This window comes from Vanacampus margaritifer, chromosome 8 (genome assembly GCF_051991255.1).
Source record: "Vanacampus margaritifer isolate UIUO_Vmar chromosome 8, RoL_Vmar_1.0, whole genome shotgun sequence".
Classification (NCBI taxonomy): Eukaryota; Metazoa; Chordata; class Actinopteri; order Syngnathiformes; family Syngnathidae; genus Vanacampus; species Vanacampus margaritifer.
The window spans coordinates 13,853,150-13,880,459 of record NC_135439.1 but is presented as its reverse complement, the minus strand read 5'-3'; the positions used below and the strand labels follow the sequence as shown (position 1 = coordinate 13,880,459).

The 27,310-nt window shown below is 37.4% G+C and overlaps 3 protein-coding genes across 5 annotated transcripts; 2 read left to right on the top strand and 1 right to left on the bottom strand.

The window, feature by feature from the left end:
• The first annotated feature begins 1,216 nt into the window (after positions 1-1,216).
• On the top strand, positions 1,217-5,854 carry LOC144056006 (uncharacterized). The gene is made up of 6 exons (XM_077572338.1): positions 1,217-1,444; positions 1,715-1,789; positions 2,471-2,509; positions 2,646-2,807; positions 2,890-2,973; positions 4,221-5,854. Exons 1-6 carry the CDS (start codon positions 1,352-1,354, stop codon positions 4,647-4,649), a joined length of 882 nt encoding a protein of 293 aa, XP_077428464.1. The 5' UTR covers positions 1,217-1,351; the 3' UTR covers positions 4,650-5,854.
• On the bottom strand, positions 5,845-25,686 carry avil (advillin). Of its 3 annotated transcripts, XM_077572334.1 has the most exons (23): positions 25,535-25,686; positions 23,350-23,461; positions 21,542-21,705; positions 17,275-17,391; positions 17,075-17,181; positions 16,904-16,978; positions 16,607-16,803; positions 15,454-15,562; positions 15,254-15,364; positions 13,789-13,994; positions 13,617-13,695; positions 11,100-11,198; positions 10,860-11,013; positions 10,689-10,789; positions 9,632-9,769; positions 9,413-9,571; positions 8,745-8,924; positions 8,525-8,673; positions 7,048-7,192; positions 6,789-6,977; positions 6,626-6,694; positions 6,442-6,552; positions 5,845-6,336 (listed from the first exon to the last, which is right to left on the bottom strand). In XM_077572334.1, exons 5-23 carry the CDS (start codon positions 17,132-17,134, stop codon positions 6,223-6,225), a joined length of 2,445 nt encoding a protein of 814 aa, XP_077428460.1. In that variant the 5' UTR covers positions 17,135-17,181; positions 17,275-17,391; positions 21,542-21,705; positions 23,350-23,461; positions 25,535-25,686; the 3' UTR covers positions 5,845-6,222. The 3 variants fall into 3 exon arrangements, with proteins under 3 accessions (XP_077428460.1, XP_077428461.1, XP_077428459.1); XM_077572335.1 differs by lacking the exon at positions 25,535-25,686 and having other exon boundaries at positions 23,350-23,473; XM_077572333.1 differs by lacking the exons at positions 21,542-21,705; positions 23,350-23,461; positions 25,535-25,686 and adding an exon at positions 19,766-20,002.
• On the top strand, positions 21,472-27,101 carry olfml3b (olfactomedin-like 3b). The gene is made up of 3 exons (XM_077572336.1): positions 21,472-21,827; positions 23,372-23,657; positions 25,596-27,101. The coding sequence occupies exons 1-3, from the start codon at positions 21,729-21,731 to the stop codon at positions 26,378-26,380; spliced, it is 1,170 nt and encodes a 389-aa protein (XP_077428462.1). The 5' UTR covers positions 21,472-21,728; the 3' UTR covers positions 26,381-27,101.
• Positions 27,102-27,310: the final 209 nt, after the last annotated feature.

The window sequence follows — 27,310 nt, the reverse complement described above, 5'->3', positions numbered from 1 at the left end:
TTTCTAAATGTGAAGAAAAGTCGTTTGACTAATATAACATGAATCTGCCTGGTGTGTATGCTAGTCTTTGGCAAATGCAATATGCAATACGCCATTTGTTGTCACCATGGAAGCGTTACATTGTGGAAATATTAAAAAAAAATGCCTGGATGTTCAGAATTGAATAGCTAGAACAGTCTTGAGGTTAATGCTGTTGGCTTGGTCTTTGATTTATAAGCACAATTTACCACCATAAATGCTTTATTTAGAATAGCTTTTATATCTTATATAAGAACAGATCTTTATTATTTCCAAATTGGTTTTGAATAAATATAATTCTGGTTAGCCAATTACTCAATAATGAAGGTTTACTTTTAAACAATTTAGAACTTTTGAACAAATTTAATCTACCTGTTACTCCGAAGGAGTTCATTGTAGTTATGGATGGTATTCCTTATAGAATTTTGCTATTTTGCTATTTTTGAAAGTGGTGGAAAGAACAGCCTGTTTGCTTAATTTGGACCCCAAGACGACTTCAATAAGGCAACATTTGTCTAATTACTTCTTTGATGAAAAAAAATAAAAAATATTGTTTCAAAGAGATATTTCTACAGCTGGTTTCTCTGTATAGTTTTGTTGACAATTAACACTGGGAAAACATCTGGTCTCTTCCATACAACTATCCTTTCACCAATAAAGTAAATAAACATTTTAATTTTAAAAATTATTCATATTAAAAAGTAACTTGTTAGATTCGAGAAAGACATTTGTGTTGATTATTCATTCTGTTAGATGCTCCCTGAAACAATAATCAGCTTATTTTGGCATTGTCCTTATACCAACAAATTCTGGAAAGATGTGTCTTGATTTATTATTTGATCATATTGACTTTGATTTTAGTCATTAAAATTTCTAATGACTATAGTAAACACTTTTTTTTGGGGGGGGGGGGGGTGTTTCTTATACGTTGGATAATTATTTTGGCGAAATTTCATATACTCGTACACAAATCCAAAGTTAGTCATTCAAAACCATTGTTTTAAGTTTTTGAAACGGACACCACTCTTTTTTTTGTGTTTGTATTAATTACTCCTGTATTCTCTTTGTTTTTTGGTTTCTCTCTATTATTAACTTTGTCTGTTTCAAAACTGTTTAATAAAAAGTCATTAAAAAAAAACATGTTATGAAGTTCGTAGGCGTCAGATTGTCCCTGGCGGCTCTCCGTACGTAACTGGGCTGGGCTTTGTCATTGCACTGTTACTTACTTAGCACCGCTGACTGTCTTCTTACTGTTGCGTAGGAGAAACTCGCACCGACCGAGCTCGGAGGTGTCTGTCTTACATAAACACCACTTATAACAAAACAAAAAAAAATGCTTTCAGTCACTGTGGACAACAATGGGTCTCCAAAAAAACGGACGTACTCGCGTAGCGAGGATGAATCACTCCGTAGCATCATAAAGGAGGTGAGCGGAGAGAAAGAGTCAGCGGCTTTTTTTGTGTGTGCTTAGAATGCAACTCGAATGTGTCGTTTGGTTTCTTGATATAGTTCAACGTCACGTGATGTGATCAGCGACAAACTGAGCATTATTTCAGTTGTAAATGACGTCTTCCGTGAGCGAGAACGTATCGGTTTCAACCTACTTCCTCATACCAGCTAGCTGTGCTGCCGTGTTGACTAATGCTCAGATGCTAAGCGCTGTGCGTGCGTGCGTGTGTGTGTGTGCGCTCACCAGGCTGAGAGCTCATCCAGGCGTCTGACACGAAGCGACAGCCGACCGGGGACCTTGAAGAGGAGGCCTGACAGCCAGGTAAGGAGAGCAACGAATCGTTGTACTGGCCTCAAACAAATCCGTATAATCGAGATAAGCGTCACTCATTTGGAGTTTGTGAGCGCAGAGCTGAGCGAGGTGTCATAAAAGTTCCAGGACTTGTATATATATTATATTCACACTTAAACTATGAGGTTTCCCCTTCCGTGTGGCCCAGATGATCAACCAACAAAATATCTTGTGTTTGGTTTAGTCAATGCATTGAGCATCTGACAGTTCCTGGCTGAAAGAACATTGCTGTTCAGGAGCAACCTCCCTAGTGACTTGACCTGGTTCAATGTGATCCCCCCCTTCCCAAACTCAAGGGGGTCAACAATCGCCCCTGTTTTAAAAATGTGGACAAAGGGAATGTTTATAGTTTGGATTTGATTTTGTGGCCACAGTTCTGAAAACTTTAACACGCCCTGTTGACCATTTAGTTGGGAACACCTTTTCAGCCTAATGCTGTTTTTCCTCGACCTTTATTGACCCAAGGCACATATTCGACACTAGAACAAAATAAATTGTGCCGTTTTTTTGTTATTTGTACCTTCTGTAGTGCCATCTAGTGGAAGACCATTTAATTAGTATAGATGCCTTTTTTCTGTTTGAGGACTGGATTACTGTAATTCCTATTGCATATATTCTAACTAACATTTACTTAAAATGTTTTTCTTTCAGCAGTCGGACCAGGACCTCTCAATAGGACTCCCAGAAATGGTGACTATCTTTGTTGTTATTTCTATAATGTCTCTGATGAGGCTTCTTCTTGTGAGCTTGTTAAGCGCACACTCGCGCCCACACGCCGCCACGTGAGTGCAGCCCACGCTGATTTTGTTTCTGTCCGCCGTCGTAGCTGGAGCTGCAGGCCAGCTACGACGAGGCGCTGCACGAGCTGCGTGGGTTGGAGGTGGAACGCGAGGCTCTGTTGTTCCAGGTGGACGTCCTGCAGGACACGCTGGAAGGTGTGGAGGAGCTGCTGGCCGAAACCCAGAGGGAAGCCGGACAGGCTAATGCGGTACATGGTGCAAATATGTGGTAGTTGATAGTCAAGAGTTGACTTTGTGAGAAAAAAATTAAATATGCCCATTTGCTTTCAGGAGCTGGCGCGAGAGCGGGAGGCCAATAGGAAACTGGAGCGTTTGGTCCACTCGCTAATGCAGGAAGTGGAGACATTAAAAGAGGTCATGTGATATTTGAAAGGAAACTTGAGATGGTTACGAAAATACTGGAGGGTGTCATAATTAGTTAATTTGGAGTTAATTTAAAGTTCCTTAATCAACACAATTTTTTAAATAATAAATTTAATAATAATACTTATATTTGTGGAGACTGGCGTCAAGTTGTATTTTACCATTTAAAAAATGTGCAGAATTTCACAAGTTACGTCATGTTAAAGATTAGAAAGCTTGATATGAAGAAAAAAAAATGCGCTGAGCTGTCACCAATGTTTTACAAATGCAATTATGCTATCTAGTGGCAGAAAAATGACCTAAACACAAATTAATATCACACTCATTTTTTTACAGTGCAGTACATCTTTTTTAACTCAATTTAATGAATTATGAAATTACTGTATCAATGACTAAAAGATGCAGCCATATTTCTATTAATTTAAATTTTTTCTTCACTTTTGTTAACTAAAGTATGACAATTTTGAGAGAAAAAAATTGTACATTTAGAACAGAAAATTTGCAATTAATCGTGAATTAACTATTGAAGTCATGCAATTAATTACGATTAAAAAATGTAACCGCCAGACACCCTTTATTTATTTTTATAAAATATATATATATATATTATATATATTTTATATATATTTATATATATATTATTTATATATATTATATTATATATATTATTTATATATATTATATTATATATATTATTTATATATATATATGTATATATATATATATATATATATATATATATATATATAATATATATTATATGTATATATACATATAATTAGGGGTGTGAATTGTCTAGTACCTTTCGATTCGTATCACGATTCATAGGTCAAGATTCGATACCGATTAAACCCGATACAAATCTATGAATTGATTATTGCGAATTTTTTTTAACTCAAATTTAGAAAATACTAATCAGTAAACTTGTACATGTACACTGTAAAATTTGTATTTGTCGAAAATGTATTTATTTATCTGAAAATTCAGGCTTATAACTGAGCCACTGCATTTAGCAAACAGGTTGCGATTTGTTTCATGTTTGAACAGCACTGAAATAAAATATTAAGGCTTATTGTTCATTAATAAAACATTCTTCCATGCTTAATGTGTGAATCCTAACCCTAAGTAAAATGTTTTGTTGAATAATTACAACAACAACAAAAAAATATATATACAAGAAAGAAAAGAGTCCAAGTATGCCGGTAACTGGTTGTTGACATTTTGCTTTCTCTTCACAGGAAAAAAATCTCTCTCTCCATGAATCTGAGGACACAAATGAAACTGAAGTGGACGCAGAGACACCAGGATACCAAATGAACGATCCCACCAAGGAAGCCACTCAATCCACCTTTGCCAGCGAAGCGGCCGCTGCGTCGGAGGACGACGTATGTCTGAAGGGAGGTGAAGGCACCGTCGTGACCAACGTCAAGTGGGTGGCCAACAGCGCCCCCTCCCTGTCACTGGACGACCCGCTCGGTGAGGACGGGGTGCACCGGAGGCCTTACGAAAGCGGCAGCGAAGGCGGGCAAGACCCGTCCCCGGACAAGAGCGACTCGGACACGGCGAGTACGTACGAGGACGCGTCTGCCGAGACCCCCGAGCAGCGTGACGTGCCGGACGCGCCTTTGGAGTTGCCTCCTGACGGGGATAACTGCGTTGTGTCTTAATTGATTCTCCTTTTTCAATGCTACCAGTCTCAGGTGGTTCACGAGCTGATACTTCATCTTCTTCTCTCATATCTTTTACTTTTTTACTATATACTTTTTCACAAAATGTTTGTTAGCTGCGGCCTAAACAAGAAATAAAAATTTATTTGTATACAGTGAAACTAGATCAAGCCCCGTAAGTACTCTGACTTGTCTGCAATACGGCTGCAGTTCGGGCTTGTTTTTGGGAGACCCGGCCGAGATGCTTGTATTTGGTGATTTTTTTTTTTTTGCTTAGTCCAGTTCTACAAGTAAGGGAACCACTATTTATTCACTGAGTGACTTTAAAGGGAAAACAATTGTGTTTATGCCTTTTCTATCATTGAGGGGAAATTGGCTGCATTTGCACTTTTCACAAGTTTGTGCTTTGAAAACTTTCCCTTTGGAACCAAACGTCAGTGAGGGAGACTGCATGGTTGCACATTTGCAGTCCATTTTTCATGTCTGATTGCTGTAAACGTGTTTTTTTTTTTTTTTACATCTTTTTGGGAGCTGTTGCTTGCATGAAGATCGGTTTTATTTCCACATGGCACATACGATAATCTTTATACCATCTAAAACACTGTTTTGCAAATATAACACGTCAATTTGATTCATTTTGATCATATTTTAAAGAAAAATATGATTTACAAATGACGTTGCAATTCCATGAACACATCATCTTTATACTTATGGATGCGAATGCACTGAGCATGCATTTTGTGAACATTTCTAGTTTTTGTATATTTAGTCAACATGATTGTTTTTGTCCTAATACTTGACGAGCCACGCAAAAGCTCTGATGACTGTTTTTGATGCTGTCTGCCACAAAATCACTGGCATCGTGTGTAGTGCATTCTCTCAAGTTCGTTTGTCATTACACTATCAAAAGTTCATGTTTTTAGCAACTCTGACCGAGGATGTTTTTGCTTTAAGGTACTCGGTTTAGAGACTTTCAAATAGTTTCCTTCAACATGCTAACTCACAACTGTAATTTCTCTGGAGTTATCAAATCATACATTTGTTTGTTTTTTTTGACAGGAAAAATTTAAGATATATATTCTTGTAAGTCAATTTTTTGCATCTGAATAATTTTGAGGGAAAAAAACGTTTATCTGTGAGAGTAAGTGACGGGCTTGTGAATACTGAACATAAATTTTGGAATAAAAGGACTTGATTAAGCTGAATTGCTTTGTTTTAATTGGCAAGAAAATACAGAACCTCCATGTCAAAATGTGTTATGACAAAACCAAAATGTTCATTACATTTCAACATGTTAATTTGTAAACCAAATTTAAGTAAAAAAATGTTTAAACTCAAAATGCTTTAGTTGATCATGCTATAACATATTTGTCCAACAGGTGGCGAACTAGAGCTAGAAGGCAAGCAGATTAGCCTCTGCCTAACATTTACAGTGTAATATTATGCAGCCATCAGAAAGCCAAATATGATTAATATGGTGTAGAAAACCACTTACCACAAAAACGTGCACATTTTACAAGTCTACGTTTTATTGCAATGTTCTCAGTAGCTGTATATTAATGGATACGAAATATCAAAAAAGCCCCTTTTCTTTTTTCAAGTTGAGTTGCCTCCATTTTGGCAGGTTTGCAAATTCGTCTTTGGTGATTCCAAATATGTGGCAGAAGTCTGAGTCGGTCAGATATTTCTGGAAAAACAGTCAACAAAATACAAGTGTATAATTTTGGAGACTTGTGGCTTTCTGCTAGTGGATTTGTTTGTTTCATGTCACCCTGTAAATAAAGTTACGCACCTCTTTCTGGGTGGGGTCCACATTTCTAGGCAGCTCGCTGACAAGCTTTTTGACTAAAACCTCAGCAGGAAAACACTGAAAGCTCGCATCATTTTCACAACTGGTGTAAACCTACAAAGTGACGGCAAACAAGCTTATTAACTTGCCAAGTAAAACATCTTTTGAGTGAGTGCACACTACATACATTAAAAACATCAACAAGTGATGATACTTTCCCCAGCTCCTTCTTCAGTTCCTCATAGCTTTTCCATTCCTGCCAATTAAAAATAAGCACATTTTCGTATTTAATTTTTTTTTAAATTTACATTTTACTCAATGACTTCACGTTTCAGTGAAAACCCGCATACATTCCATTTGTAAGGATCCCAAGCAGTGAACCAGCCAGTGAAAGTGGGCGGCTCGAACCCTTGCTTGATTAAGAGGATAGGGGTGTCAGGATCTCTGCCGCCCGGGTGCGTGCGCAGGAACTCCTGACTGGTTATTACGGCCTCCTTGCGTTCTAGTCTGTTGGCCTCCTTACCAATCCACAGAAACACCTAATATGGTCAAATAAGCATTATAATTAATAAGACAATAGTGTGATTATTTGGTATGCCCCCTCCCTACCTGGTCCCAAGTGTCTAGTAACATGACATCGTCTTCATTGAGGTCGTCCTGCGTGAACTGGGCCACCTCGGTCGCGATGAAACGGCCCGTCTTGTTGGAGCATTCGAACAGGCGTGGCTCGTGGTCCAGAACCGTCCGCTGCAGCCTGTGGACACACACACGCATACACGATTGCATGGTCACACACACAGTGAGCCACATTCTGTGTCAGGGGGTCAGTAACCTTTACTGTCAAAAGAGACATTTTTGGCCAAATTAAGAAAGAAAGAAAAATCTGTCTGGAGCCGCAAAATCTTTGAAAATTGTGATGAACTAAACAGTATGGGCATATTATGGTAATTTATTGCCTCTTGCCTTGATTTTTGGGACATTTTACGGCTAGTTTGGGACATTCTGCTTTTTAGCTATCAATTTTCTGACATTTTGGGCAATTTTGTGGACATATTATGGCAATTTTTTGAATTTATTTTATTTTTGGACATTTTATAGTTACTTTTTAAACTTTTTTTTCTGCTTTAAAAATATATATTTGTTCTGCTTTAAAAAATATTTTTTTCTGCTTTAAAAAATATTTTTTTTCTGACATTTTTTGGCAATTTTGTGTACATTTTATGGCAACTTTTGGATATTTTAGAGTTACTTTTTGAATGATTTTTTCTACCTTTTTTATAATGTATTTTCAGACTTTTTGGGGGGCAATTTCAAATACATTTTGTGGTAATTTCTTTCTTTCTTTTTTGACATTTTGTTTACTTTTAAAACATTTTCTTTTCTGCCTAACTGCATAACTTTTTGGCAATTTTGAGTACATTATAATCTATGGTAATTTTCTGCTCATTTTGGACATTTTATGTTCACTTTTTGCCCATTTTTTGGTATTTTTAAAAACGTTTTCATTGACCTTTCGTCTCTTTTTCTAACAACTTACAAATTTGGACTCTTGACATTTTTTTGAATATTTAATTATTCATTTTTAAAAAATCTAAATCTTTAATTCATTCAAAGAATATTTTATCTAAAAATTAAAATGTGTAAAAAAATAAAAATCTAATTTTAGCGCTCCACAGAGAGCCACAGGAGAGGGGCTAAAGAGCCACATGTGGCTCCGGGGCCACAGGTTGCAGAGCCCTGTTCTGTGTGCCTTCACCAGTCTAAACATGGAGTTCTGGTTACTATTGCGTTTCTGGAATATCAATTAAGCAGCTAAATCTACCCGATTCTATCCATCTCAGTGGGCGGCCATTTTGTCACTTACTGGCAACTGAAAATAACTGTGATGTCATTTTCAGATGCCAGTAAGTGGCAAAATGGCAACTTGCACATGTCACATGACCAAACTCAAAAAACAGCCGTTTTCTGAGTTTGGTCATGTGACATTCGCAAGCTTAGCCGCGATTAGTTGTTAGCTGTCATTTTTAACCGACAGCAAGTGGCAAAATGGCCGCCCCGAGATGGATTAAAAATAGGCCCCCTTTACCTCTTGTCACTGGCATATGGAGCCTGTCCTCCGAGCATCTCCCAGAATTCCAGAGGCTCGTGACCCTCTGCAACAATCTGGCCATGCGAGTTGTGTCCAACGACTGAGCTGATCTCCTTTGCCATGTCCCGCTCATCTCCACTTGCTCCCTACAAATACCAAATGTCGTTGGTTCCCTAATGGTGTCACCATTGTTAACATTTACAGGGGTGCTGCGCACCTTTCCACACCACAGATAATGTCCAATCTGACTCTTGAGCAGAAACACGTCATTGGAGTTGAGTGAAAAGGCCAGTGCTGGAACCTCAATTGCTTTCGTATTGGAGGGCTCATAACCATGAACCTGGAACAGCCGCACTGGTGGGTCTGGTTCATAGAGTCCTTTTCTGGATGAGCCCCCCTAACATAAAAGAAGTCGTCGCATACATTATAGAGAGTAGAAACTGAATTCCACTGGGATTCTATTCAACAATAATATCTAAGTCTAAGCACGGTATTCTAATTAATATTGCGTTTGTGGAATAATTAATTAAACTGCCAAATTCACTCTTTTTCTTTTATCCACCTCAGGGGGCGGCCATTTTGTCACTTGCCAAATGAAAATGGCATCACAGTTGCTCAAGTAACAACCAATGATGGCTCCCCTGCTTTCTTAGTTTGGTCATGTGACGTTCGCAAGCTGAGGCGTGATTGGTCGACACCTGAGCCATGAGCAACTGTGATGTCATTTTCAGTTGACTCCAAGGGGCAATACAAGGCAAAATGGCCGCCCCCGAAATGGATTAATATTAATCAGACTACCATGTGTAGACTAGTGGCGCCACATAGAACATACTGTATTATTGTCAAGAACATTTTTGACTTTGAGACATGTGTTCACATTCATACCTCAAATATGACCATTTTGCCTTTGAAAATGGTCAAAAAGTGTCTGGGTTCTTTGCCCATGGTTACTCTCACTTGAACCGGCGCCCCGCCGTACATGTGGTCCATATCTATGGCGTGAAGGGCAGACGCTGCCATCTCATCCTGTGTGGCATGGCGGCCCTAAAATAGCGTGCGATGATTAATTCAACCTGCGAAGACGAGTTGGTGATGGAACCTCACCTGCCAGTTGTAGAGCAGATAGCTCTGCTTGTTGTTCACCATGTAAGTGTAGAGGACCAAGTAGCAGTCGCCTCCATAGAAGTAACCATGACGTTGAGGGTCCACGGGCATGAGTTCCAGATTCTCAATTCGCCAAACCTGAGTGCAATTGCAGTCACTTGATCATTTTCAATCATGGCTCGGACTAGTAGATACTGACATCACTTTTATGGATTTTTTTTAATTTTTTTTTTTTTTTAAATAGGTTCTTCGTGGTATTATCACCAGGTTTTCCATTTGAATTGTTGCAAAATTAAAAAATAAAATAAAAGTAAAAGTAAAAGTAAAAGTAAAAGTAAAAATAAAAATAAAAATAAAAACAAAAACAAAAACAAAAACAAAAACAAAAATAAAAAAAAGAAAATTGCCATTAATTTCATGCAATTTAAAAAAAAATTAAATGTTAAATTGGGATGTATACAATAGGACTTATCTGTAATAGTTTTTTTGTTTTTTGGGGGGGGAGGGTAATTAGGGGTGGGAATCTTTGAATGTCTCACGATTCGATTCAATTCCGATTTTTGGGTGTGTGATTCGATTCAGAATCGATTTTTTCGATTAAGAACAATTTATGATCCAAAATGATTTGATTGACAATGATTTTTGCTTCAATTTAAAGATGTTGAAGGAATCGTAATGATCTACTCCAGTCTGACTCACTAATGCTAATTAGCGCGTTACTCGCGGCACTTTCATCACTCAAAAGAGCGGCTACACGCTGCAAAAAAATAACTTTTATTGAAATAACTTGATTGTGACTTTTTCCTTCTACTCTCTAATGTGGCTACAACTTAACAGTGTATCAGACCGCGTGGAACCACACTACTTTTGAATAATATTTATATATTTTTAATGAATTTATGACAGTGAATGAGTTAAACTGGAAATGATTTTTGAAAAATGAATCTTTATGTTTGTAACAACCAAATAAATAATATAGAGTAAACTTGTCATGACAGTCTGGGTTCCTTTTCATGCAGGTAAAAATAGAGTACTGTAAGCACACATTGTCACCAACCTCCACTTGACCTGTGCCATCGTCGACCATCCTCTCTTGTGCGGCAATCTCTGGGATCTCGTGCATCAGAGAGACATCAAATTTCTCCTGAGTGACAGTAGCTAAAATAGTAAAGAAAACAATTATTTTAGGATTCTCTCGTTGTGTAATGTTGCAGACAATGTTACACACCAACTTTGCCCTTTGTGTGCACTTTGCCCAGGCCTTGAGTCTGCTCCTTCACTGTCCACATCTGGAAGAGCTGCTTGAAGAGAGCCGACTCGGCGCCGTCGTTCATCACCTCCACGTTTGTCGTGCTGGGATAGTTTTTCGCCTTGATGAACTCCTGAACACGCCAATCGCATATTGAGAAGATGTGACCATACTGTTTATATTGGTCAACAACAAGACAGCTGGATACGTGTCACTCACCAAAGCTCTGGTTATGGCCATCTGCCTCTCAGCTTTATTGGCCTTCTTCCCCTTCCATACAAATACTTTTGACCCACCGTGGTCCAGGATGTAGCAGTCCTGTACATATTTGGCCAGTAGTTGTTTACACCAAGTACCACCTTACCATCATGACCAACATTAACTCATTCACTGCCATTGACGGCTATAGATGTCAAAAATTCATTTGAACCGTTTCTATTAGTTCAACATTTTTGCCACTTTTTTTTTTTTAACAAGAGTATGAAAACCTTTAAAAAATGTATTGTACATTTAGAACAGATATAAAATGTGTGATTAATTGTGAGTTAACTATTCAAGTGAGTTAACTCATTCACTGCCATCGACGGCTATAGACGTCAAAAATTTCTTTGAACTATTTCTATTAAAAAAAAATTCACTTTTGTCAACAAGAGTATGAAAACCTACAATTGTTTTATTGTACATTTAGAACAGATATGAAATTTGTGATTAATCGTAAATGTAACTAGTAACTAGTGAAGTTATGTGATTAATTACGATTAAAAACTTTAATCGCCTGATGCCCCGAATTTGTAATTTTTTTTTCTCTCTTTTTTTTTGTATTCATTCACTGCCATTGATGGCTGTAAATGTCACAAATTATTTTAACTATTTTTATTAGTTTAACATTTTTTCCCACTTTTGTTAACAAAAGTATGAAGACCTAGAATTTTTTCATTGTACATTTCGAACGATATAAAATTTGTGATTAATTGTGAGTTAACTAGTGCAGTCATGCGATTAATTACAATAAAAAATTATAATCGCCTGACGCCCCAAATTTTTAATAATCTTTTCTTAAAAAAAAAAAGAATAAAATTAAGAAAATATTATTAAAAATTAGGGGCATCAGGTGATTAAAATGTGTAATTGTAATTAATCGCATGACTTCACCAGTTAACTCACGATTAATCACAATTTTTTAATATCTGTTCTAAATGTACAAAAAAAAATTCTAGGTTTTCATACTCTTGTTAACAAAAATGGAAAAAACAATTTAACCAATAGAAATACTTCAAATTAATTTTTGACGTCTATTGCTGTCAATGGCAGTGAATGAATTAATTACAATTAAAAAATGTAATCGCCTGATGCGATTATAAAAAAAAGAAAAGATCATTAAAAATTAGGGGCGTCAGTCGATTAAATTTTTTAATTGGAATTAATCGCATGACTTCATTAGTTAACTCACGATTAATCACAAATCTCACAAAAAATTCTAGGTCTTCATTCTCTTGTTAACTAAAGTGGGAAAAAATGTTAAACTAATGGAAATAGTTAAAAAAAATAATAGTTACGTCTACAGCCGTCAATGGCAGTGAATGAGTTTTTATTTAAGTTTTATTCTTAAAAAATCGTAAGCCATTGTGTCATTATGCATTATGTTTGAACATTAACTCTGCATTTATAGATATTTAAAAATAAATAATTGTACATATTCAATTAAAAATGTATTGCACTTCAAAGTTAAATTAAAAAATAGATACCCAATTTTTTTTTAAAAACATATTAAATATTATTATTTATTTATTTTTTGTGTTAAAAAGTTAAATACAACTGAACTGTACACATGCTGTGATTAATTTAATACCACTAGAGGGAGCCCACATTGAGGTAAAATAAGTACATAATAATTTTTCTTTTTTGAATGTATAAAAAATATATATAAATAATGATTAAATTACTCCCAAACAAATACTGTACAGTGTTTAGTAAAATTTTAAAAAACTAAATGTGTAATTGCAAAATGTTTATTTTATTTACAACAAATAATTAAATGAGATAAATTCATGCAAAAATTTCAACAAATAATTAGATCGGCAGGTACTTTGCATTTTATACAAAATCAGCTATCGGTTGGTTGTTTTGGCAAAATTCATAGAACAATTTCATCAAACACAGCCTCGTTCACTACAAGAATGTTCTGTCGTCCGATTGTTAATAATCCAAGGTTTCTCATTATATTTAGTACAGTCGGATTTTTCCCCTAAATTTTTCCCCCAATATTTTTATTTATCAGACTCAGACCCCCCTCCCTCTCCCCCCATATTACTTAGTCATATTCCCCCATGCCCACCCCTGCCAATTTTATTTATTTTTTATTTATTTTTCAAGGTATGGGTTCGAGTTAGCATTTTTGTGAGAATTTTTAGGCTTTAGTTGTTACTCTTTCTTTCTCAATGCATTTTAGTGGGATTCAATTATATGCAAATATTTGGTTGTCGACTGTACAGTAAATAAACAGTTTAAATAGATTGGATAAGATTGGCCCATCTTCTGATCGGATCGGAGATTAGTTAATTGATGAGTTAGCTGAAAGGCTTCCAAAATCCTGATCATGTAAAGCCTACAAATACAATCTCTGTCAACAATTTTAAGAAAAATACTGAAATAAATGCAACAAATAATGAAAAACAGAGAAAGCCCACACCCTTCTAAGAGCCAATGGACCTTTTGAAGGCAAAGAAAGCAACTCACATTATTGTTGAGCAGTTCTTGAACCAGAGGTCTGCTAGCAACCTCTACGACTTGCATCTGGCCTTTAGCATCTGACACACTGGAAAAAGCGCACGCCAAGAGGAATCATCACACAGACTAGAAGAAACATTGAATAGCATTGTTCTGCGGGTGGGGGGGGGGAGGAGCTTACTGGTAAAGAGTGAGTTTTCCCATTTGTTCCTGATTGGGGCCTGCATCAAGAGCTCCGTCTGTCAAGTGGCCGCGTCGCTCCCCAAGAATGTTAGTCAGCATCTCCATAATGTCAGGAGAGTTTTCCTCGGCGTCGCCCTCGATAACCTTGATCTCCGCCCGACCTCCTCGTTCTCGGTCTCGGATGTCTTTGGCCAATAGCATACTCTGAGGGTCGAGGGATAAATGTTGTATAATCAGAGACCTCCAGTCTGAAATAATGTAATTGCTGCTGAGCTCTTGGCTTATTATTTGTGTAACAATGTTTACATTCTAGCATTTGTTCAATAATGCATCAATTCTGTTTCGTACTCATGCAACAAGACTTAACAACAATCTACTAAGCACTCATTTCTCTCCCCAAGTCAAGTGTCGTTGTGTCCTTGGGCAAGGCACTTCACACACATTGCCTCCAGTGCTACTCACACTGGTGTATGGAAGGTGCGAATGTTTGGTGGTGGCTAGCTGTGGCTACTTAAGTAGCTTACCGCCACCACAGTGTGAATGTTTGAGTGCATGAATAATGTATCCATTCCACTGTGAAGCGTCTTTGAGTGTCTAGAAAAGCGCTATATAGATCCCATGCATTATTATAATTATTATTATTAATTACCACGTTATAACGATGCAGGAAAAAACCCATGCTAATTATTTGTGTTATTACTTTTGAGTATTTTTCAATAAGGCAGAAATTAGTCCTTACATATACTTGATATTATTTTTTTACATATTAACTCATTCACTCCCAGCCATTTTCACAGAAGCAATTCCCTTCACTCCCAACTGTTTTACTGGATTTTGACTGATTTTGCAGGGCCCACAGAATATTGTGTTCTATTGCTATAAAAAAGAAAAGAAAAAGGAACCTACCAAAAGAAAGATTAAAGTATTTTCTTTCATCAGTAAAAAAGTATACTTCTGTTTCCATTTTTCAGCAATTAGCATTAGAATATAGCTAAGTTTCATCATTATGCACGAATCTATTTAAAATTGTGAGTAATTGAGCTTTTTTTCAACATGGTCCTGGTTCATCTCCTTTGCTCTGCTGTCACCTGCTGGCCGTTTGTGTCATAACTACCATTTCTTCAACTGTTCAAAAACAAAAAATTAAAACATTTTAATAAACGTATAAATACATCTTTGGGACACTTAAAACATTTTAAATAGAACGTATTTATACGTTTTTGGGAGCAAATGAGTTCGGAGATGTGCATTAATGTTGTCATCAATTAATGTTGTCATCACTACTAAATGAACTAAAATTCATAACTGCTGGTAACAGTACTTACTTATTAGTACTGTACATCCATGTATTTAAGATTAAGTACCCAACTAAGATGAAACAGCATGAATGCTTAAAAAAAAAAAGTTTAACGATGGAGAATTTACGGAAGCGGCGCAAGGTCACATGCTCACAATAATCTTACTTTAAGCCTTTCCTGTTTGTTGCTCTTCGGTCCATTCCACTGGATGATGGTCTTCCCGATGTCCAATAGAAACACATCCCCGAGGTTGAAGCTCTTCCAGCACAACGCCACCTGAAACCAGTTGGAGCAGCGGCGGCGTGTGTACACAAGGGCGCTCTGTGCTTCGGTGTTACATAACCCCGCTGAAATCCCGCGCTCACCTCTTTGGCCACCACCCGTTTCCTCCCTTTGACATGAAGCAGCCTCTTTATGTCGTAGGTGTTGATTTCGGTGTGCCTCATGCCTGACGCAACTCCGCCTTTCTTGTAGCTGCGGTAGACGACACAGGGTGGGCAAAACGCAGTAGTTACCTTGTGACTGTTGTGACGGTACATCGTGTGATTTCTTAATTAATGCGATCCCTTCATAGTAACTATGTCGAGCAAAAAAAAGACGAATATGTGCATATGTATTAACTAGGGATGTCAAAATTAGTGCGTTAATTTAAAATTTCTTTAACGCCACAATTTTTAAAAAAATATGCGATTAACTTTACTTGGAAAGCCTGTACTGGGGGAATTTCAGTCGCAGCAGCGCAGCAAACACGTCCACATTACAATTTAGCAGTAATAAATTGAATAATGATGCATATATTTGTGGAGACTGGGGTCAAGTTGTATTTTACAATTTTAAAAATGTGCAGAATTACACAAGTTAGTTAGTAGTAAAGATTAGATAACTCTTAATATGGAAAGAAAAATGCACTGAGCTGTCACCAATGTGTTACAAATGCAATTATGCCATCTTGTGGCAGAAAAATTACCTCAACACAAATCAATATTACACTCGATTTTTTACAGTACGGTACATCTTGTTCATTTTAAATCAATTTTATGGTTATGAAATTACTGTATCAATGACTAAAAGTTGCAGCCATGTTTCAATTAGTTTAACATCTTTCCACTTTTATGTTAAAAAAAAGTATGAAAACATTTTATTGTACATTTAGAACAGATATAAAATTTGCGATTATCATGAGTTAACTATTGAAGTCTTGCAATTAATTACGATAAAAAAATCTAATCACCTGACACCCCTAGTATTAACGGAATGTATGGTGTTCCACATGGTTCAATTCTGGGGCCTCTGCTGTTTTCATTTTATCTGCTTCCCCCTATAGAGTTGAGTGATGGCAGTCGGCATCTTAGCTGCATGATTTGCAATGCCAAGTTAAGCAATTCTAGTCCATGTCTTGAATTGGAAAAAATTATTTTTTATTTTATTTATCATTATTATTTTAATTGTTCAGCGGTGAAGGCACGTCAAGAAGCACTGATCTAGGTTAAATCGTCCCCAAATTCCACTTCCACTCACATTATTCCCTGCTTGAAATATCCCCTGAACACATCGGACTCGTGATCCTGAACTTCTCTGTGCTGAACCGGCGTGGAACCCAAAAAGTCATCCAACTGTGTGGTGTAAACGGCAGCTGCACCCTGTTCATCCTGAGAGGACTGTGAGCCGATCCAGAAGTGGATGTCATAGTGCATGGAGCCTTTTACTTTCTGGGTCTGGAGATTCAAGAGTCATCCAGCGAGCGTGTTAACAGAAAAGAACAAGATCTCAACACCACAAATGCTAAGACTGATGATGGCGCCATCTTGTACTTACATAAAGAAGAACATAGCAATCACCCTCATAAAAATGTCCCCATGCCTTCTCGGGGACTTGAACAAGCTCCATTTGCTGTTTCACAAAGAGAGGATGTCTGTTTCCCTCATTTCATTGTAAAAAGTAGTCATCACTGTTCTGGCAATATGTGAAGGGAAACTACACAAGTACCTCAATTCTCCAGATTATAATCCCAGGGGTGTGCGTTACGGCTCTAAATGTGTACTCCATGTTGCAGGCAGTTGTGGAAGGCCGATTTTGTTACTTGTTACTTTCACCTGTTCAAATAAAAACATCACCCGGGAGACGCATAAACAAACATCAACAAAACCGAGACAATGCTCAACAAACATACACATAGCGTAACATACCTTCAATCTGTTGAGCTTGGTTGACTTGATAACAAAAAGTATCTCATTCAATGCAGCCGGCAAAACAATTTGCATGCATTTGCGTGTTTCGGGACTTCACAAAGTTCTGCCCAATCACTGAGGATGACACGTGACCATGTAGGCAAATCGTTCAAAAAAAGAGATTGACTTGAATTCAAATTTGAACACAACATACTTTTCTCCATTGCCACCTGTTGAGTGTTGGTATACTAAATGCAAATACAATTCTAAAACAAAAATAAAAAATAAATAAATACAAATATACATATATTCAGCTTTGTGGTCATCTCTTTGCTATGTGCTACTTTTAAAGGGACACATATTTACAAAATATTCTATTAATTAATTTATTCATAATTATTATTGTAAAGCATCTGAGTGTCTAGAAAAGTGCGATACAAATCTGATGCATTATTATCATTATATTTTATATCTATAATTAATAACATTTTTCATGTACAATTAATAGCTTTAAAAAGACATTTTGCCACTCACTGTCACAGTTGCTCAGTAAACGGCCAATCACGGCTCACCCTTTTTCTGGGATTGGTCATGTGACATCCGCAAACCGAGCCATGATTGGTTGTTACCTGGGTGATGTCATCTTCAGTCGACAGCAAGTGGCAAAATGTCTTTTTAAAGCTATTAATTGTACATGAAAAATAATAAAGTTATCACATTAACTCATTCACTGCCATTGACGGCTATAGATGTCAAAAATTAATTTGAACTATTTCTACTATTATTCTACAATTAGTTTAACATTTTTTCCCACTTCTACTAACAAGAGTATGAAAACCTAGATTTTTTTTTTTGAAATACAGATATAAAATGTGTGATTAATCATGAGTTAACTATTGAAGTCATGCGATTATAACGATTAAAAAAATCGCATCAGGCGATTACATTTTTTCTGCGTAAATAATTGCATGACTTCACTCGTTAACTCACAATTAATCAAAAATGTTATATCTGTTCTAAATGTACAATTAAAAAAATATAGGTTTTCATACTCTTGTTAACAAAAGTAGGGGGAAAAATTAACTAATAGAAATAGTTCAAATGAATTTTTGACGTCTATAGCCGTCAATGGCAGTGAATGAGTTAATTATAGACAAACTATTAACTTTTCATTGTAGAAAACAGTTAAATGAGTCAAGTATCCCTTTAAGTAATGTATGCCTATTATGGTAAGCATTGTGAAAATTAATGTTTAGTTTATTTTTCAGTATTGGTGGTGTTTTGAATAGTACGTCTGCTTCACAGTTTTAAGTTCTGGGTTTGAATCTTAACTCCGACTTTGCTATATATGTGGAGTCCACATGTTTTCCTTGTGCTTAAATTGAATTTTCCAAATTCCAAAAACATGCATGTTAGGTTCATAGTGAACTTGGTCTGCACGGAGACAGGTTAGACCGGATTTGGGAAATTTTGCGGACGAACGCCAACCAGCAGATCTACAAGTGGTAGAGCTAGGCCAACTTTGATCATGGGCAATCAAAATGTCTCCTTTCATTCCAAATAGCCGTGCCGCGTAGTGTGATTCTTTAAAAAAAAACAATCCAGTTCTGTTCACATATTTTTGAATGAAATCCATCTCACATGCACCCCAAATGTCTGCATAGCTCAGAATCTGTATTCCTGTCCCCAAATCAAATTCTCCAAAATCACATTGGACTAGCAGCGCCACTATTTAGACAGTCAGAGCAAGGTAGGAAACTTAAGTCCAACTTTCTGCCATCAAATTGTCTTTCAGCTTGGGCGTATCTTTAAGGACGAATTGGCAAACAGGCGCAAAAAGCCTTGTGGCTGCATAAAACTCAGACATCTTTTTTGCATGCTCACGTGTGCTAGGCTGTAGCTCACCTGTGACCCACTATGGAAAACTGATGAATATATGATTTGAGTTCTTATTGTGAGTGTCCAGCCAGACCCATCCAGAATATTCTTTAACAACTTTTCATGCTTCTCATCTTACTTTTACATACAAAGAAAAGAGAAGATGAGTGACAAGTTAAGCAACATTTCAGTTCTTTTTCCATTTTTCCAGGACTTCTCCTCGCATGTGCCTCGATCGGAATGATGTCATGCAAGTTACTGGCCAGAATGAAATGAATGACACATCATTTTCAAGTTGAAACTACTGGAAAATGGTCATGGATCAACAGCATGAGCACAGTGGGTCACTTGAGGCTTTTTTTTTAAGTTTAAGTGAAAAAATATGGCATAACAAGGAGATCATTCCTTTCAGCTTTTTGATCTTCGAAGACTGCAGAAGGTGGAAATAATTACAGAGTAGCAGACTAACTTACTACTCACTCCACCTACTGTTTGGCTTCCTGCATTTGTCGGCCCTCTAATTAAAAGTACTGTGATCGGGCAAAGACAAGTAACAACCTAAATGTCTTTCAACAGAACGAGTTAATCCGAGTTAATCCGTGAAGGTAGCACGCTAACAAATTATACTTACAATTTCTCGACAGATTGGATCAAAATGTTTGGCTTGTTCAGGATAGGTATACATCCTCCGTCGGAACACGTTACTCTGGCAACATGGGGCTTTTGAGATCATGGGCAGAAAGGCTATGATGACGTAAAGAGCAATGTTCTGTGATGTCATGCTGATCGCAGTCATAAGAGGAGATATCAAGGACAACGGACCCTGTGGATTTGAAGGGTTTTGACAGTCAAATATCTTAGAATGGAAGGAATGTCCGACCATCAGTGTTCTATAGCGCTTGTCGTCAGCCAGCCCATTTTGCGTGAAAAGCAGGATACACCCTGGATTGGTCACTAGCCAATCACAAGACACATATTGATTGTCACGTAACCGTTCCCACTCACGTTCACGCCTATGTACTATTCTTCAATAGGTCTGCAATAACCTGAAGGCACATGTTTTTGGAATGTGGAAGGAACCTGGCAAGCACTCACGCAAGCATGAGAAGAACATGCACAATTGAGAATCAGGATAGCCAGAGATTCAAACTCAGAACTAGACATGAGCCGATGACCGGTTTGACAGTTACCGTGGTTCTAAAAAGTCAATACTTGCTGTCACCGGTTGTAGTTGGCGCTAGTATTGCTGTTGATTGGTTGCTAAGACAACGCCACTGTGATATTGAAGTTTATTATTTTACGTAGGTGTGTTTATTTGCCTGAAAATTTTGCATATAAACATTTGTCATTTTGTTTTTTTGTGTCCGTTTTGGGCCGCTTAAATTGGAAGGTGCGAGAAAGTTTGTGAGGCAAAAGAGCGAGATCGCTGGAGAGAGATAAGACATTTATCTTCAATTTATCGACAACTGGTTAACTGCAGGGCGCACACGGTATATTTATCGTGGTTCATTACCGGGGTACCGAGCCGCCTCTGTGAAGTTATTTGCCTCCAATTAACTTTTTTTCCCTCCTCCTCAGCAAGCAGAGAGCAGTTACACAAGGAGGAGGGGTGGGAGGGAGCCAAATGAAAGAGGCACTGCAAAAATGGATGCATTTTAATTTCGATTGATGTACATTGTCTTAAAAAGATGGAAAAAGTGGTGCCAGCAGGTACTAGTGAGCCCCTAGAACAACATAAGTAGCTCAGTGGTCTGTTCTAAAAATAGCTAACAAGTGATGGGACACTGAATTACTGAGAAGAATTAAAACAAAAGAGGAATGTTAACTTTTACTTATTTAAATTTATATACTGTATTGTGCTTTGACTTGACTTAATAATAAAAAAAAAGATTGCGGTCAAAAGCTTTTTTTTTACCAGAATATTTCCAAAAAGATTATTTTAGAGCTGTAATTTTACCAAGATAAGATGTTGTATGGTGGTGATGTTGATGTAAGATAAGATGTTCTATGCAGCCCCACTACTCTAAACATGGTATTCTGATTAATATTGTGTTTATAGAATATGAATAAAGCAGCACAATTTATTTATTTATTTATTGAAAATTTTAACATAAGTGGAGGCGGACATTTTGGGAGCTGTGATTGGTCTTACCTGAGTCCTGATCAACTATGATGTCATTTTCAGTCAACAGGAAGTGACAAAATGGCCACCCTTGAGATAAATAAAAAACAGCTGCATTTTCCACAAAAAAAAAATATTACCGGTAATCAGAATGTAGTGTTTAGACTAGTAGGGACACATACAACATATTATTGTAAATTATTGTTTTTATTTTCTGTAATTAAACATTGCTTAAATGTCTCTCTATGTGCCCCGTAGCTGAAGATATTTACACTTTACATTTACCTCGTTTCCTACATTCGTCATCAGGTAGAAGCCATAAAGGAAACAAGGGGGACAGACCCGTCTCTTCCATCTCCACCAGATGTTCTTGGCCCCTCCCATCTAGCTCAGCTGGACATTCCAGCCCACCTCTGGGGATCCGCCGGCTCCTCCACACACTCGCCAGTCTACGGGAGCAGGAAGAGACAAAATGAGAGGACTCGTTGTATTCATCAGTGTGGTGTGCTTGGCCGGCGCACAGCACCAGGCCCTGATTGACTATTTGGAGCGCAGGCTGCTTGCGATTGAGGTGAGACTTCTCTTCTTTTGCTCCACACGGAAACTTCCAGGAATTAGGCGAAGGCAATGGAATGCAGACGTGCGTATATCCTGTGGAAAACTCAGCTTTCGAAGATGTATAGTGCTTATTTTCCGTTTGTCTGCTTTTGACTTAGGGAGGACATAAAATAATGCAGATACATTCATCTTGTCTGTACTGTTATAACTGTCAAACAACTGTAGAGAAATTGCAGAGGATTGCATTTATCAGGCTGATCAAGGAAGTTGTTAGTTCACCATCAATATCCTGTGTGGAAAGTCTCCAGAAAGTCAATTAAAGTCACTTTCTCAAGACTTGTCCTTAAATGGTACAGCCACTATATCAGGTGTCGGCAACCTGCGACATGTGGCTCTTTTAGTACCTTTTTTGTGGATCTCTAAAAACAATTTAATATAATTTTTTTTACACATTTATTTGTATTTTTTAGATGAAATGTTTTTTTAATTAATGCTTTAGATTAAAAAAAATAATAATCATTAAATATTCCCAAAAATGTCAGTCAAAAAAAAGTAATTGTCAGAAAAAGGTTTGTTTTTTTTACCTATAAATATCCAGTGATCATAAAATGTCAAAAAAAGAAAAGGAACAGTAGAAATTTACTATAAACTGTCCATGAAATTGCCAAAATGTCAGAGAATTAAATCCAAAAGGCAGAAAAGAAAATGTTCAAAAAGTAACCTAAAATGTCCAAAAACAAAAGGCAGAAAATTAGCATAAAATATTTTTCGAATTGTCAAAAAAAGAATCAGAAAATGTAAGAAAATAAATAAATAAAGCAGAGTATAAAACATTAAATAAATACAAAGAAATCACAAAAATTACCATAAAATGTCTACAAAATAGCAAAGTTAGAAAAAAATGTCGAAAAATAGCCATAAATGAGGCAGAAAGTGACCATAATATGTCCATAAAATTGCCAAAAATGTCAGACATTTTTGAGAAAGGCAGAAAAGTCTAAAAATATATGAACAATTACACACACGCACACACAAAAATCCAAAAACTAAAGACGAAATAATTGAATGTCAAAGTATTGGATGCTGCACATTTTTGTGCCGTTTGTGGTGCAGCTCTAATTAGCTCTTAGCTCTCAGTCCTCAGTAAATTATTAGACTAACACTAACACACTGTTCCCTTTATCACAATTTTCAAATTCTTTTGCAGCTCTAGACAACATTTCTGGTTATTTATTTGGCCTAAAATGTCTCTTTTGACACGAAAGGTTGCTGACCCCTGCACTATACCATTAAAGGATAACAGCTTGGCGTCAAGGAAAATTGAAGTAGCTGTTCATATTACTTTGAATTTCCAACATGTATGATGCCACTTAAATCCATGTAAATATTGTGCTTTTGACATTCCACACTCGGTTTTACTTGTTAATCCTTCTCCTCTACCGAGAGGTAAAAGCTGAGGATTCTGAAGCTGTAGTTTTTTCTCTTGACGAAAGCTTATATATATATATATATATATATATATATGTTTATCTGACCTGGCCTGCTTCAACAAAACAGGACCGCATCTCCTTATGGCACGAACAGGCCACCCGCTACGCCTCAGATCTGCGGGAACTCAAGCAACACATGGTTTCTCAGCTGGAGAACCTGGACAAAGAAAAGGAGACACTCCGTGTGAGCCTGGACAGCATGGGGACGCGGGTGGACCGGGTGGAGCGTGAGTTGGACTACTTGGAGACGCAGAACGGTGCTCAGCCGTGCGTGGATGTGGACGACAAGCTGATCGAGCAGCAGGTCACGCAGGTGCAGGAGAAGCAGAAGACCAAATACTTCAAACTTACTGGTGAGATTGTGTTTGAAATACACATTAGCAAGTCAAACTAGAGCAAGTACACAACCCTAACTGTGCTTTTGTAAACTTGCACTTTTCAGTTTGCAGCCCCATTGTTAGTGAAATTCCATGTGAAATGTGTAATACCCAAATCCCAGTGAATTATAATCAATATTTATTCGGGGTGTCAGGTGATTAAAAAATTTCATCCTAATTAATCACATGCTTCAATAGTTTACGATTAATCACAAATTTTATATCTGTTCTAAATGTACATTAACATATTTTTTTCTAAGTTTTCATTCTTGTTAACGTAAAAGTGATTTAAAAATTTTTTTTTAAATAGAAATAGGGCTGCATCTTTTAGTCATTGATACAGTAATTTTAAAATTGAGCTAAAGTGAAAAAGATGTACTGTAAAAAACGAGTGTAATATTGGTTTGTGTTGAGGTCATTTTTCTGCCACTAGATGGCATAATTGCATTTGTAAGACATTGGTGACAGCCCAGTGTGTTTTTCTTTTCATATATATATATTTTTTTTTACGGCACATAAGTCAAATGAGCCCAAATTTGGCTCACTATTGGAAGTGTGATATCCAAGTCATTTCTGAATATTTTTTTTACTTGCAACCACTCAAAATGTTCAGTGTCATCAGGCCTATCCATACATGTATAGTTTATTTAGTTATTTGTTTTCTATTCCAAAAAACACATTCAAATTAGAATATTCACACACGCGCGCACGTCACTGTTACTACGTCCACACACGCTCGCAGGCCTAAGCTCCCGATCCCAACCGCGCTTTCTTGTTTTTGTATAAGAATGGGGACATAGGAAGCACATAAGTCAGCTCAACCAAAAATGATAATTAGCTCTCTAGCGTCATCTGGTGTGTTATGGATTTTATGACTCTAAAGTCCCCCCCAAAAAAAATTCTATGCTTAGTTGATGCCCCAGTGAAGGGATAAATTGGGTAATCGCGGGAAATGCACTATAACACATCAGGTGTACAGTGCATTAAAAAAAACATGAAAATTATTATTTATAATGGGATTCAATGGGCCAAAATTGTAATATTTTTACTCGTGTGTACTATAAAAATTTGTTTCCCACATAATGACAATAATTTTGAAATTTTGGACGGTGCCATTTTGAACTTCAACATGTTTTGGACAATTCGGTGTTATTTCAGCTCACTCAGTGATTTTTTCATATGCTTTATATTTAATATTAATATTAATAAAAATCCAAAAGCCAAAAATTTGACATTTTCCTTACGAGGGAAGCGCTATCTAATCTTTAACATAAATTACCTTGTGAAATTCTGCACATTTATAAAGTCGTAGAATACAACTTGACCCCAGTCTCCACAAATATATGCATTATTATTAAATGTATTACTGTTACATTTTGATGTGGACATGTCTGCTGCGTTGCGAATGGAATTCCTCCAGAACAGGCTTTCCGAATAAGGGGCGGTCATTAAGCATGCGTTAAAAAAAATGGTGGTGTTAAAGCAGTGGTGTCCAAACTCGGTCCTCGAGGGCCGGTAGTCCTGCAGGTTTTTGAGGTTTCCCTGCTCCAACGCACCTGTTCCAATCAACAAGGTCGTTATCATGCTTATGCAGAGCTTGCTGATGAGCTTCAGCTGTGTTGGAGGAGAGAAATATCCAAAACCTGCGGGACTACCGGCCCCCGAGGACCGAGTTTGGACACCACTGTGTTAAAGGAACTTTAAATTAACTCAAAATTAACATAGTAAATTTGTTAGCTGACATGTGTTTCTTCGAGTTCCTTTCCATTGAACAAGTCATGAATATTTAATATAAGTTGAAATACAAAAATAATAATAATCCTATGGCATTTTGGGGTGAATATGGTAGTTACGTTAGATGATGAGAGGAAAATTCCGTCTTCCATGATGCAATTATATCGCTCTTTTCCTTAGACTGCAGCGACATGCTCTCCACCATCAAGGCCATGAAGATCTTGAAGAGAGTCGGTGGTTCCAAGGGAATGTGGACCCGAGACACCGGTGGGGGCTCGGGGAAGGTGTTTGTCTTTAACGGAACCGATGAAGACACCATCTTTGAATTTTCCACTGTGCAAGACTTTACTCGTTCGCAAGGCTTGTCGAACTCCAGGCAGCTGAAGCTTCCCTCCCCCTGGCGGGGAACGGGACACATCGTCTACAATAATCACGCCTATCTCGTCATTCAGGCGGATGAGTTGACGCTGGTCAAATACGACTTGAGGAACAAGTCTGTGACGGATAGCGTGATGTTCCCAGACCAGGACTACATCCCGGTGTACAGCCTAAGCCGTGAAACCGTGATGGACCTGGCTGTGGATGAAGAAGGCTTGTGGGCCATTTACGCAACACGTCAGAATGAGCAGCACATCTCTCTGGCTAAAATAGACGCCGGCTCGCTGAGCATCGAGCAGACGTGGGACACGAGCTGCCCGAGACAGAACGCGGAAGCGGCCTTCGTCATCTGCGGCACGCTGTATGTGGTGTATAACTCGGAGCAGCCTGGCCGCTCCCACGTCCAGTGCGTGTTCGACGTCAACGACATGGTGAGCAATGACGACACGCCGTTGGTTTACTTCCCCAAACGTTACGGAGCTCACGCCAGTCTCAAGTACAACCCGCTGGAGCAGCTGCTCTATGCCTGGGATGATGGCTATCAGATTCTCTACAAACTTGTCATGAAGAAGAAACTTGAGGTTTAGCATCAATTAAAATCCCCAACCCACATTGTGGTAGCTAAGAAGTCGTTTTGGCCACATGGCATCGTGTGAGCCGACTGGCCAGAGTGGACTTCATAAACCTTTTGTACTATGGTCTGTTAAATGTCTCTTTACACAACATGTTTATGAAAGTGACTATTTCTTCACATTGTAACTTTTAACTGCTGACAACCTTCTGTCCAAAGCGATCATTTGTAGTATTCTTTGACATTTGTCAACTTCTTTCATGATTTTTGACTTTCTTTAAAAATAAAAAAACTGCATTCCATTTTCACTCACAAACCGGGAGAAGAATTTCCAGTAAAGTAAAACTTTTGATTTTGCTGAAGCTGAGGGACAGTCTAAATATCTGCGGGCATTGTCAAATTTCCTGCTTGTTTCCACTAAGCTCTTACATGAGCAATGCTCTGCCCTGGTTGTGATTATAGCTCATAAAAGGCAAAGCCAACTCGGCCTGATTGAGATATAGTTTACTTAATCTAGTTATAATGAAATACAAACATGGATGTAATCCCCCCCACATGTTAGTCTGTGTGTTTGATGTAATCAAATGTGACAGCAGTGGTTCAAACCATAGCAAACATATTGAGTATTTGCTAGCTGGCTAGCACTGTTGTGTTTCCCCCTTTGCACTGTGGAGTTCTGTGAACCATGTCAGATTAGGGTTTGTTGTTTTTCACAAAATAAAAATTCATGAAAAGTGCCAACTTGTCAGACCATTTGGTTATTAATCCGCAGAATCCAAATAAATCACATTGTCATATTTGTTCATACAGTCAGTAAAAAGAAATTAGTTACATCACAATTTTTTATGAGTCAAGAGAAGCAACCCATTTTAAATACTGTAAATGTTTAAGCACGTTGGATGATTTTTTTTAGACTTGTGTGGGCAAATGTTTAGTATCACATTAC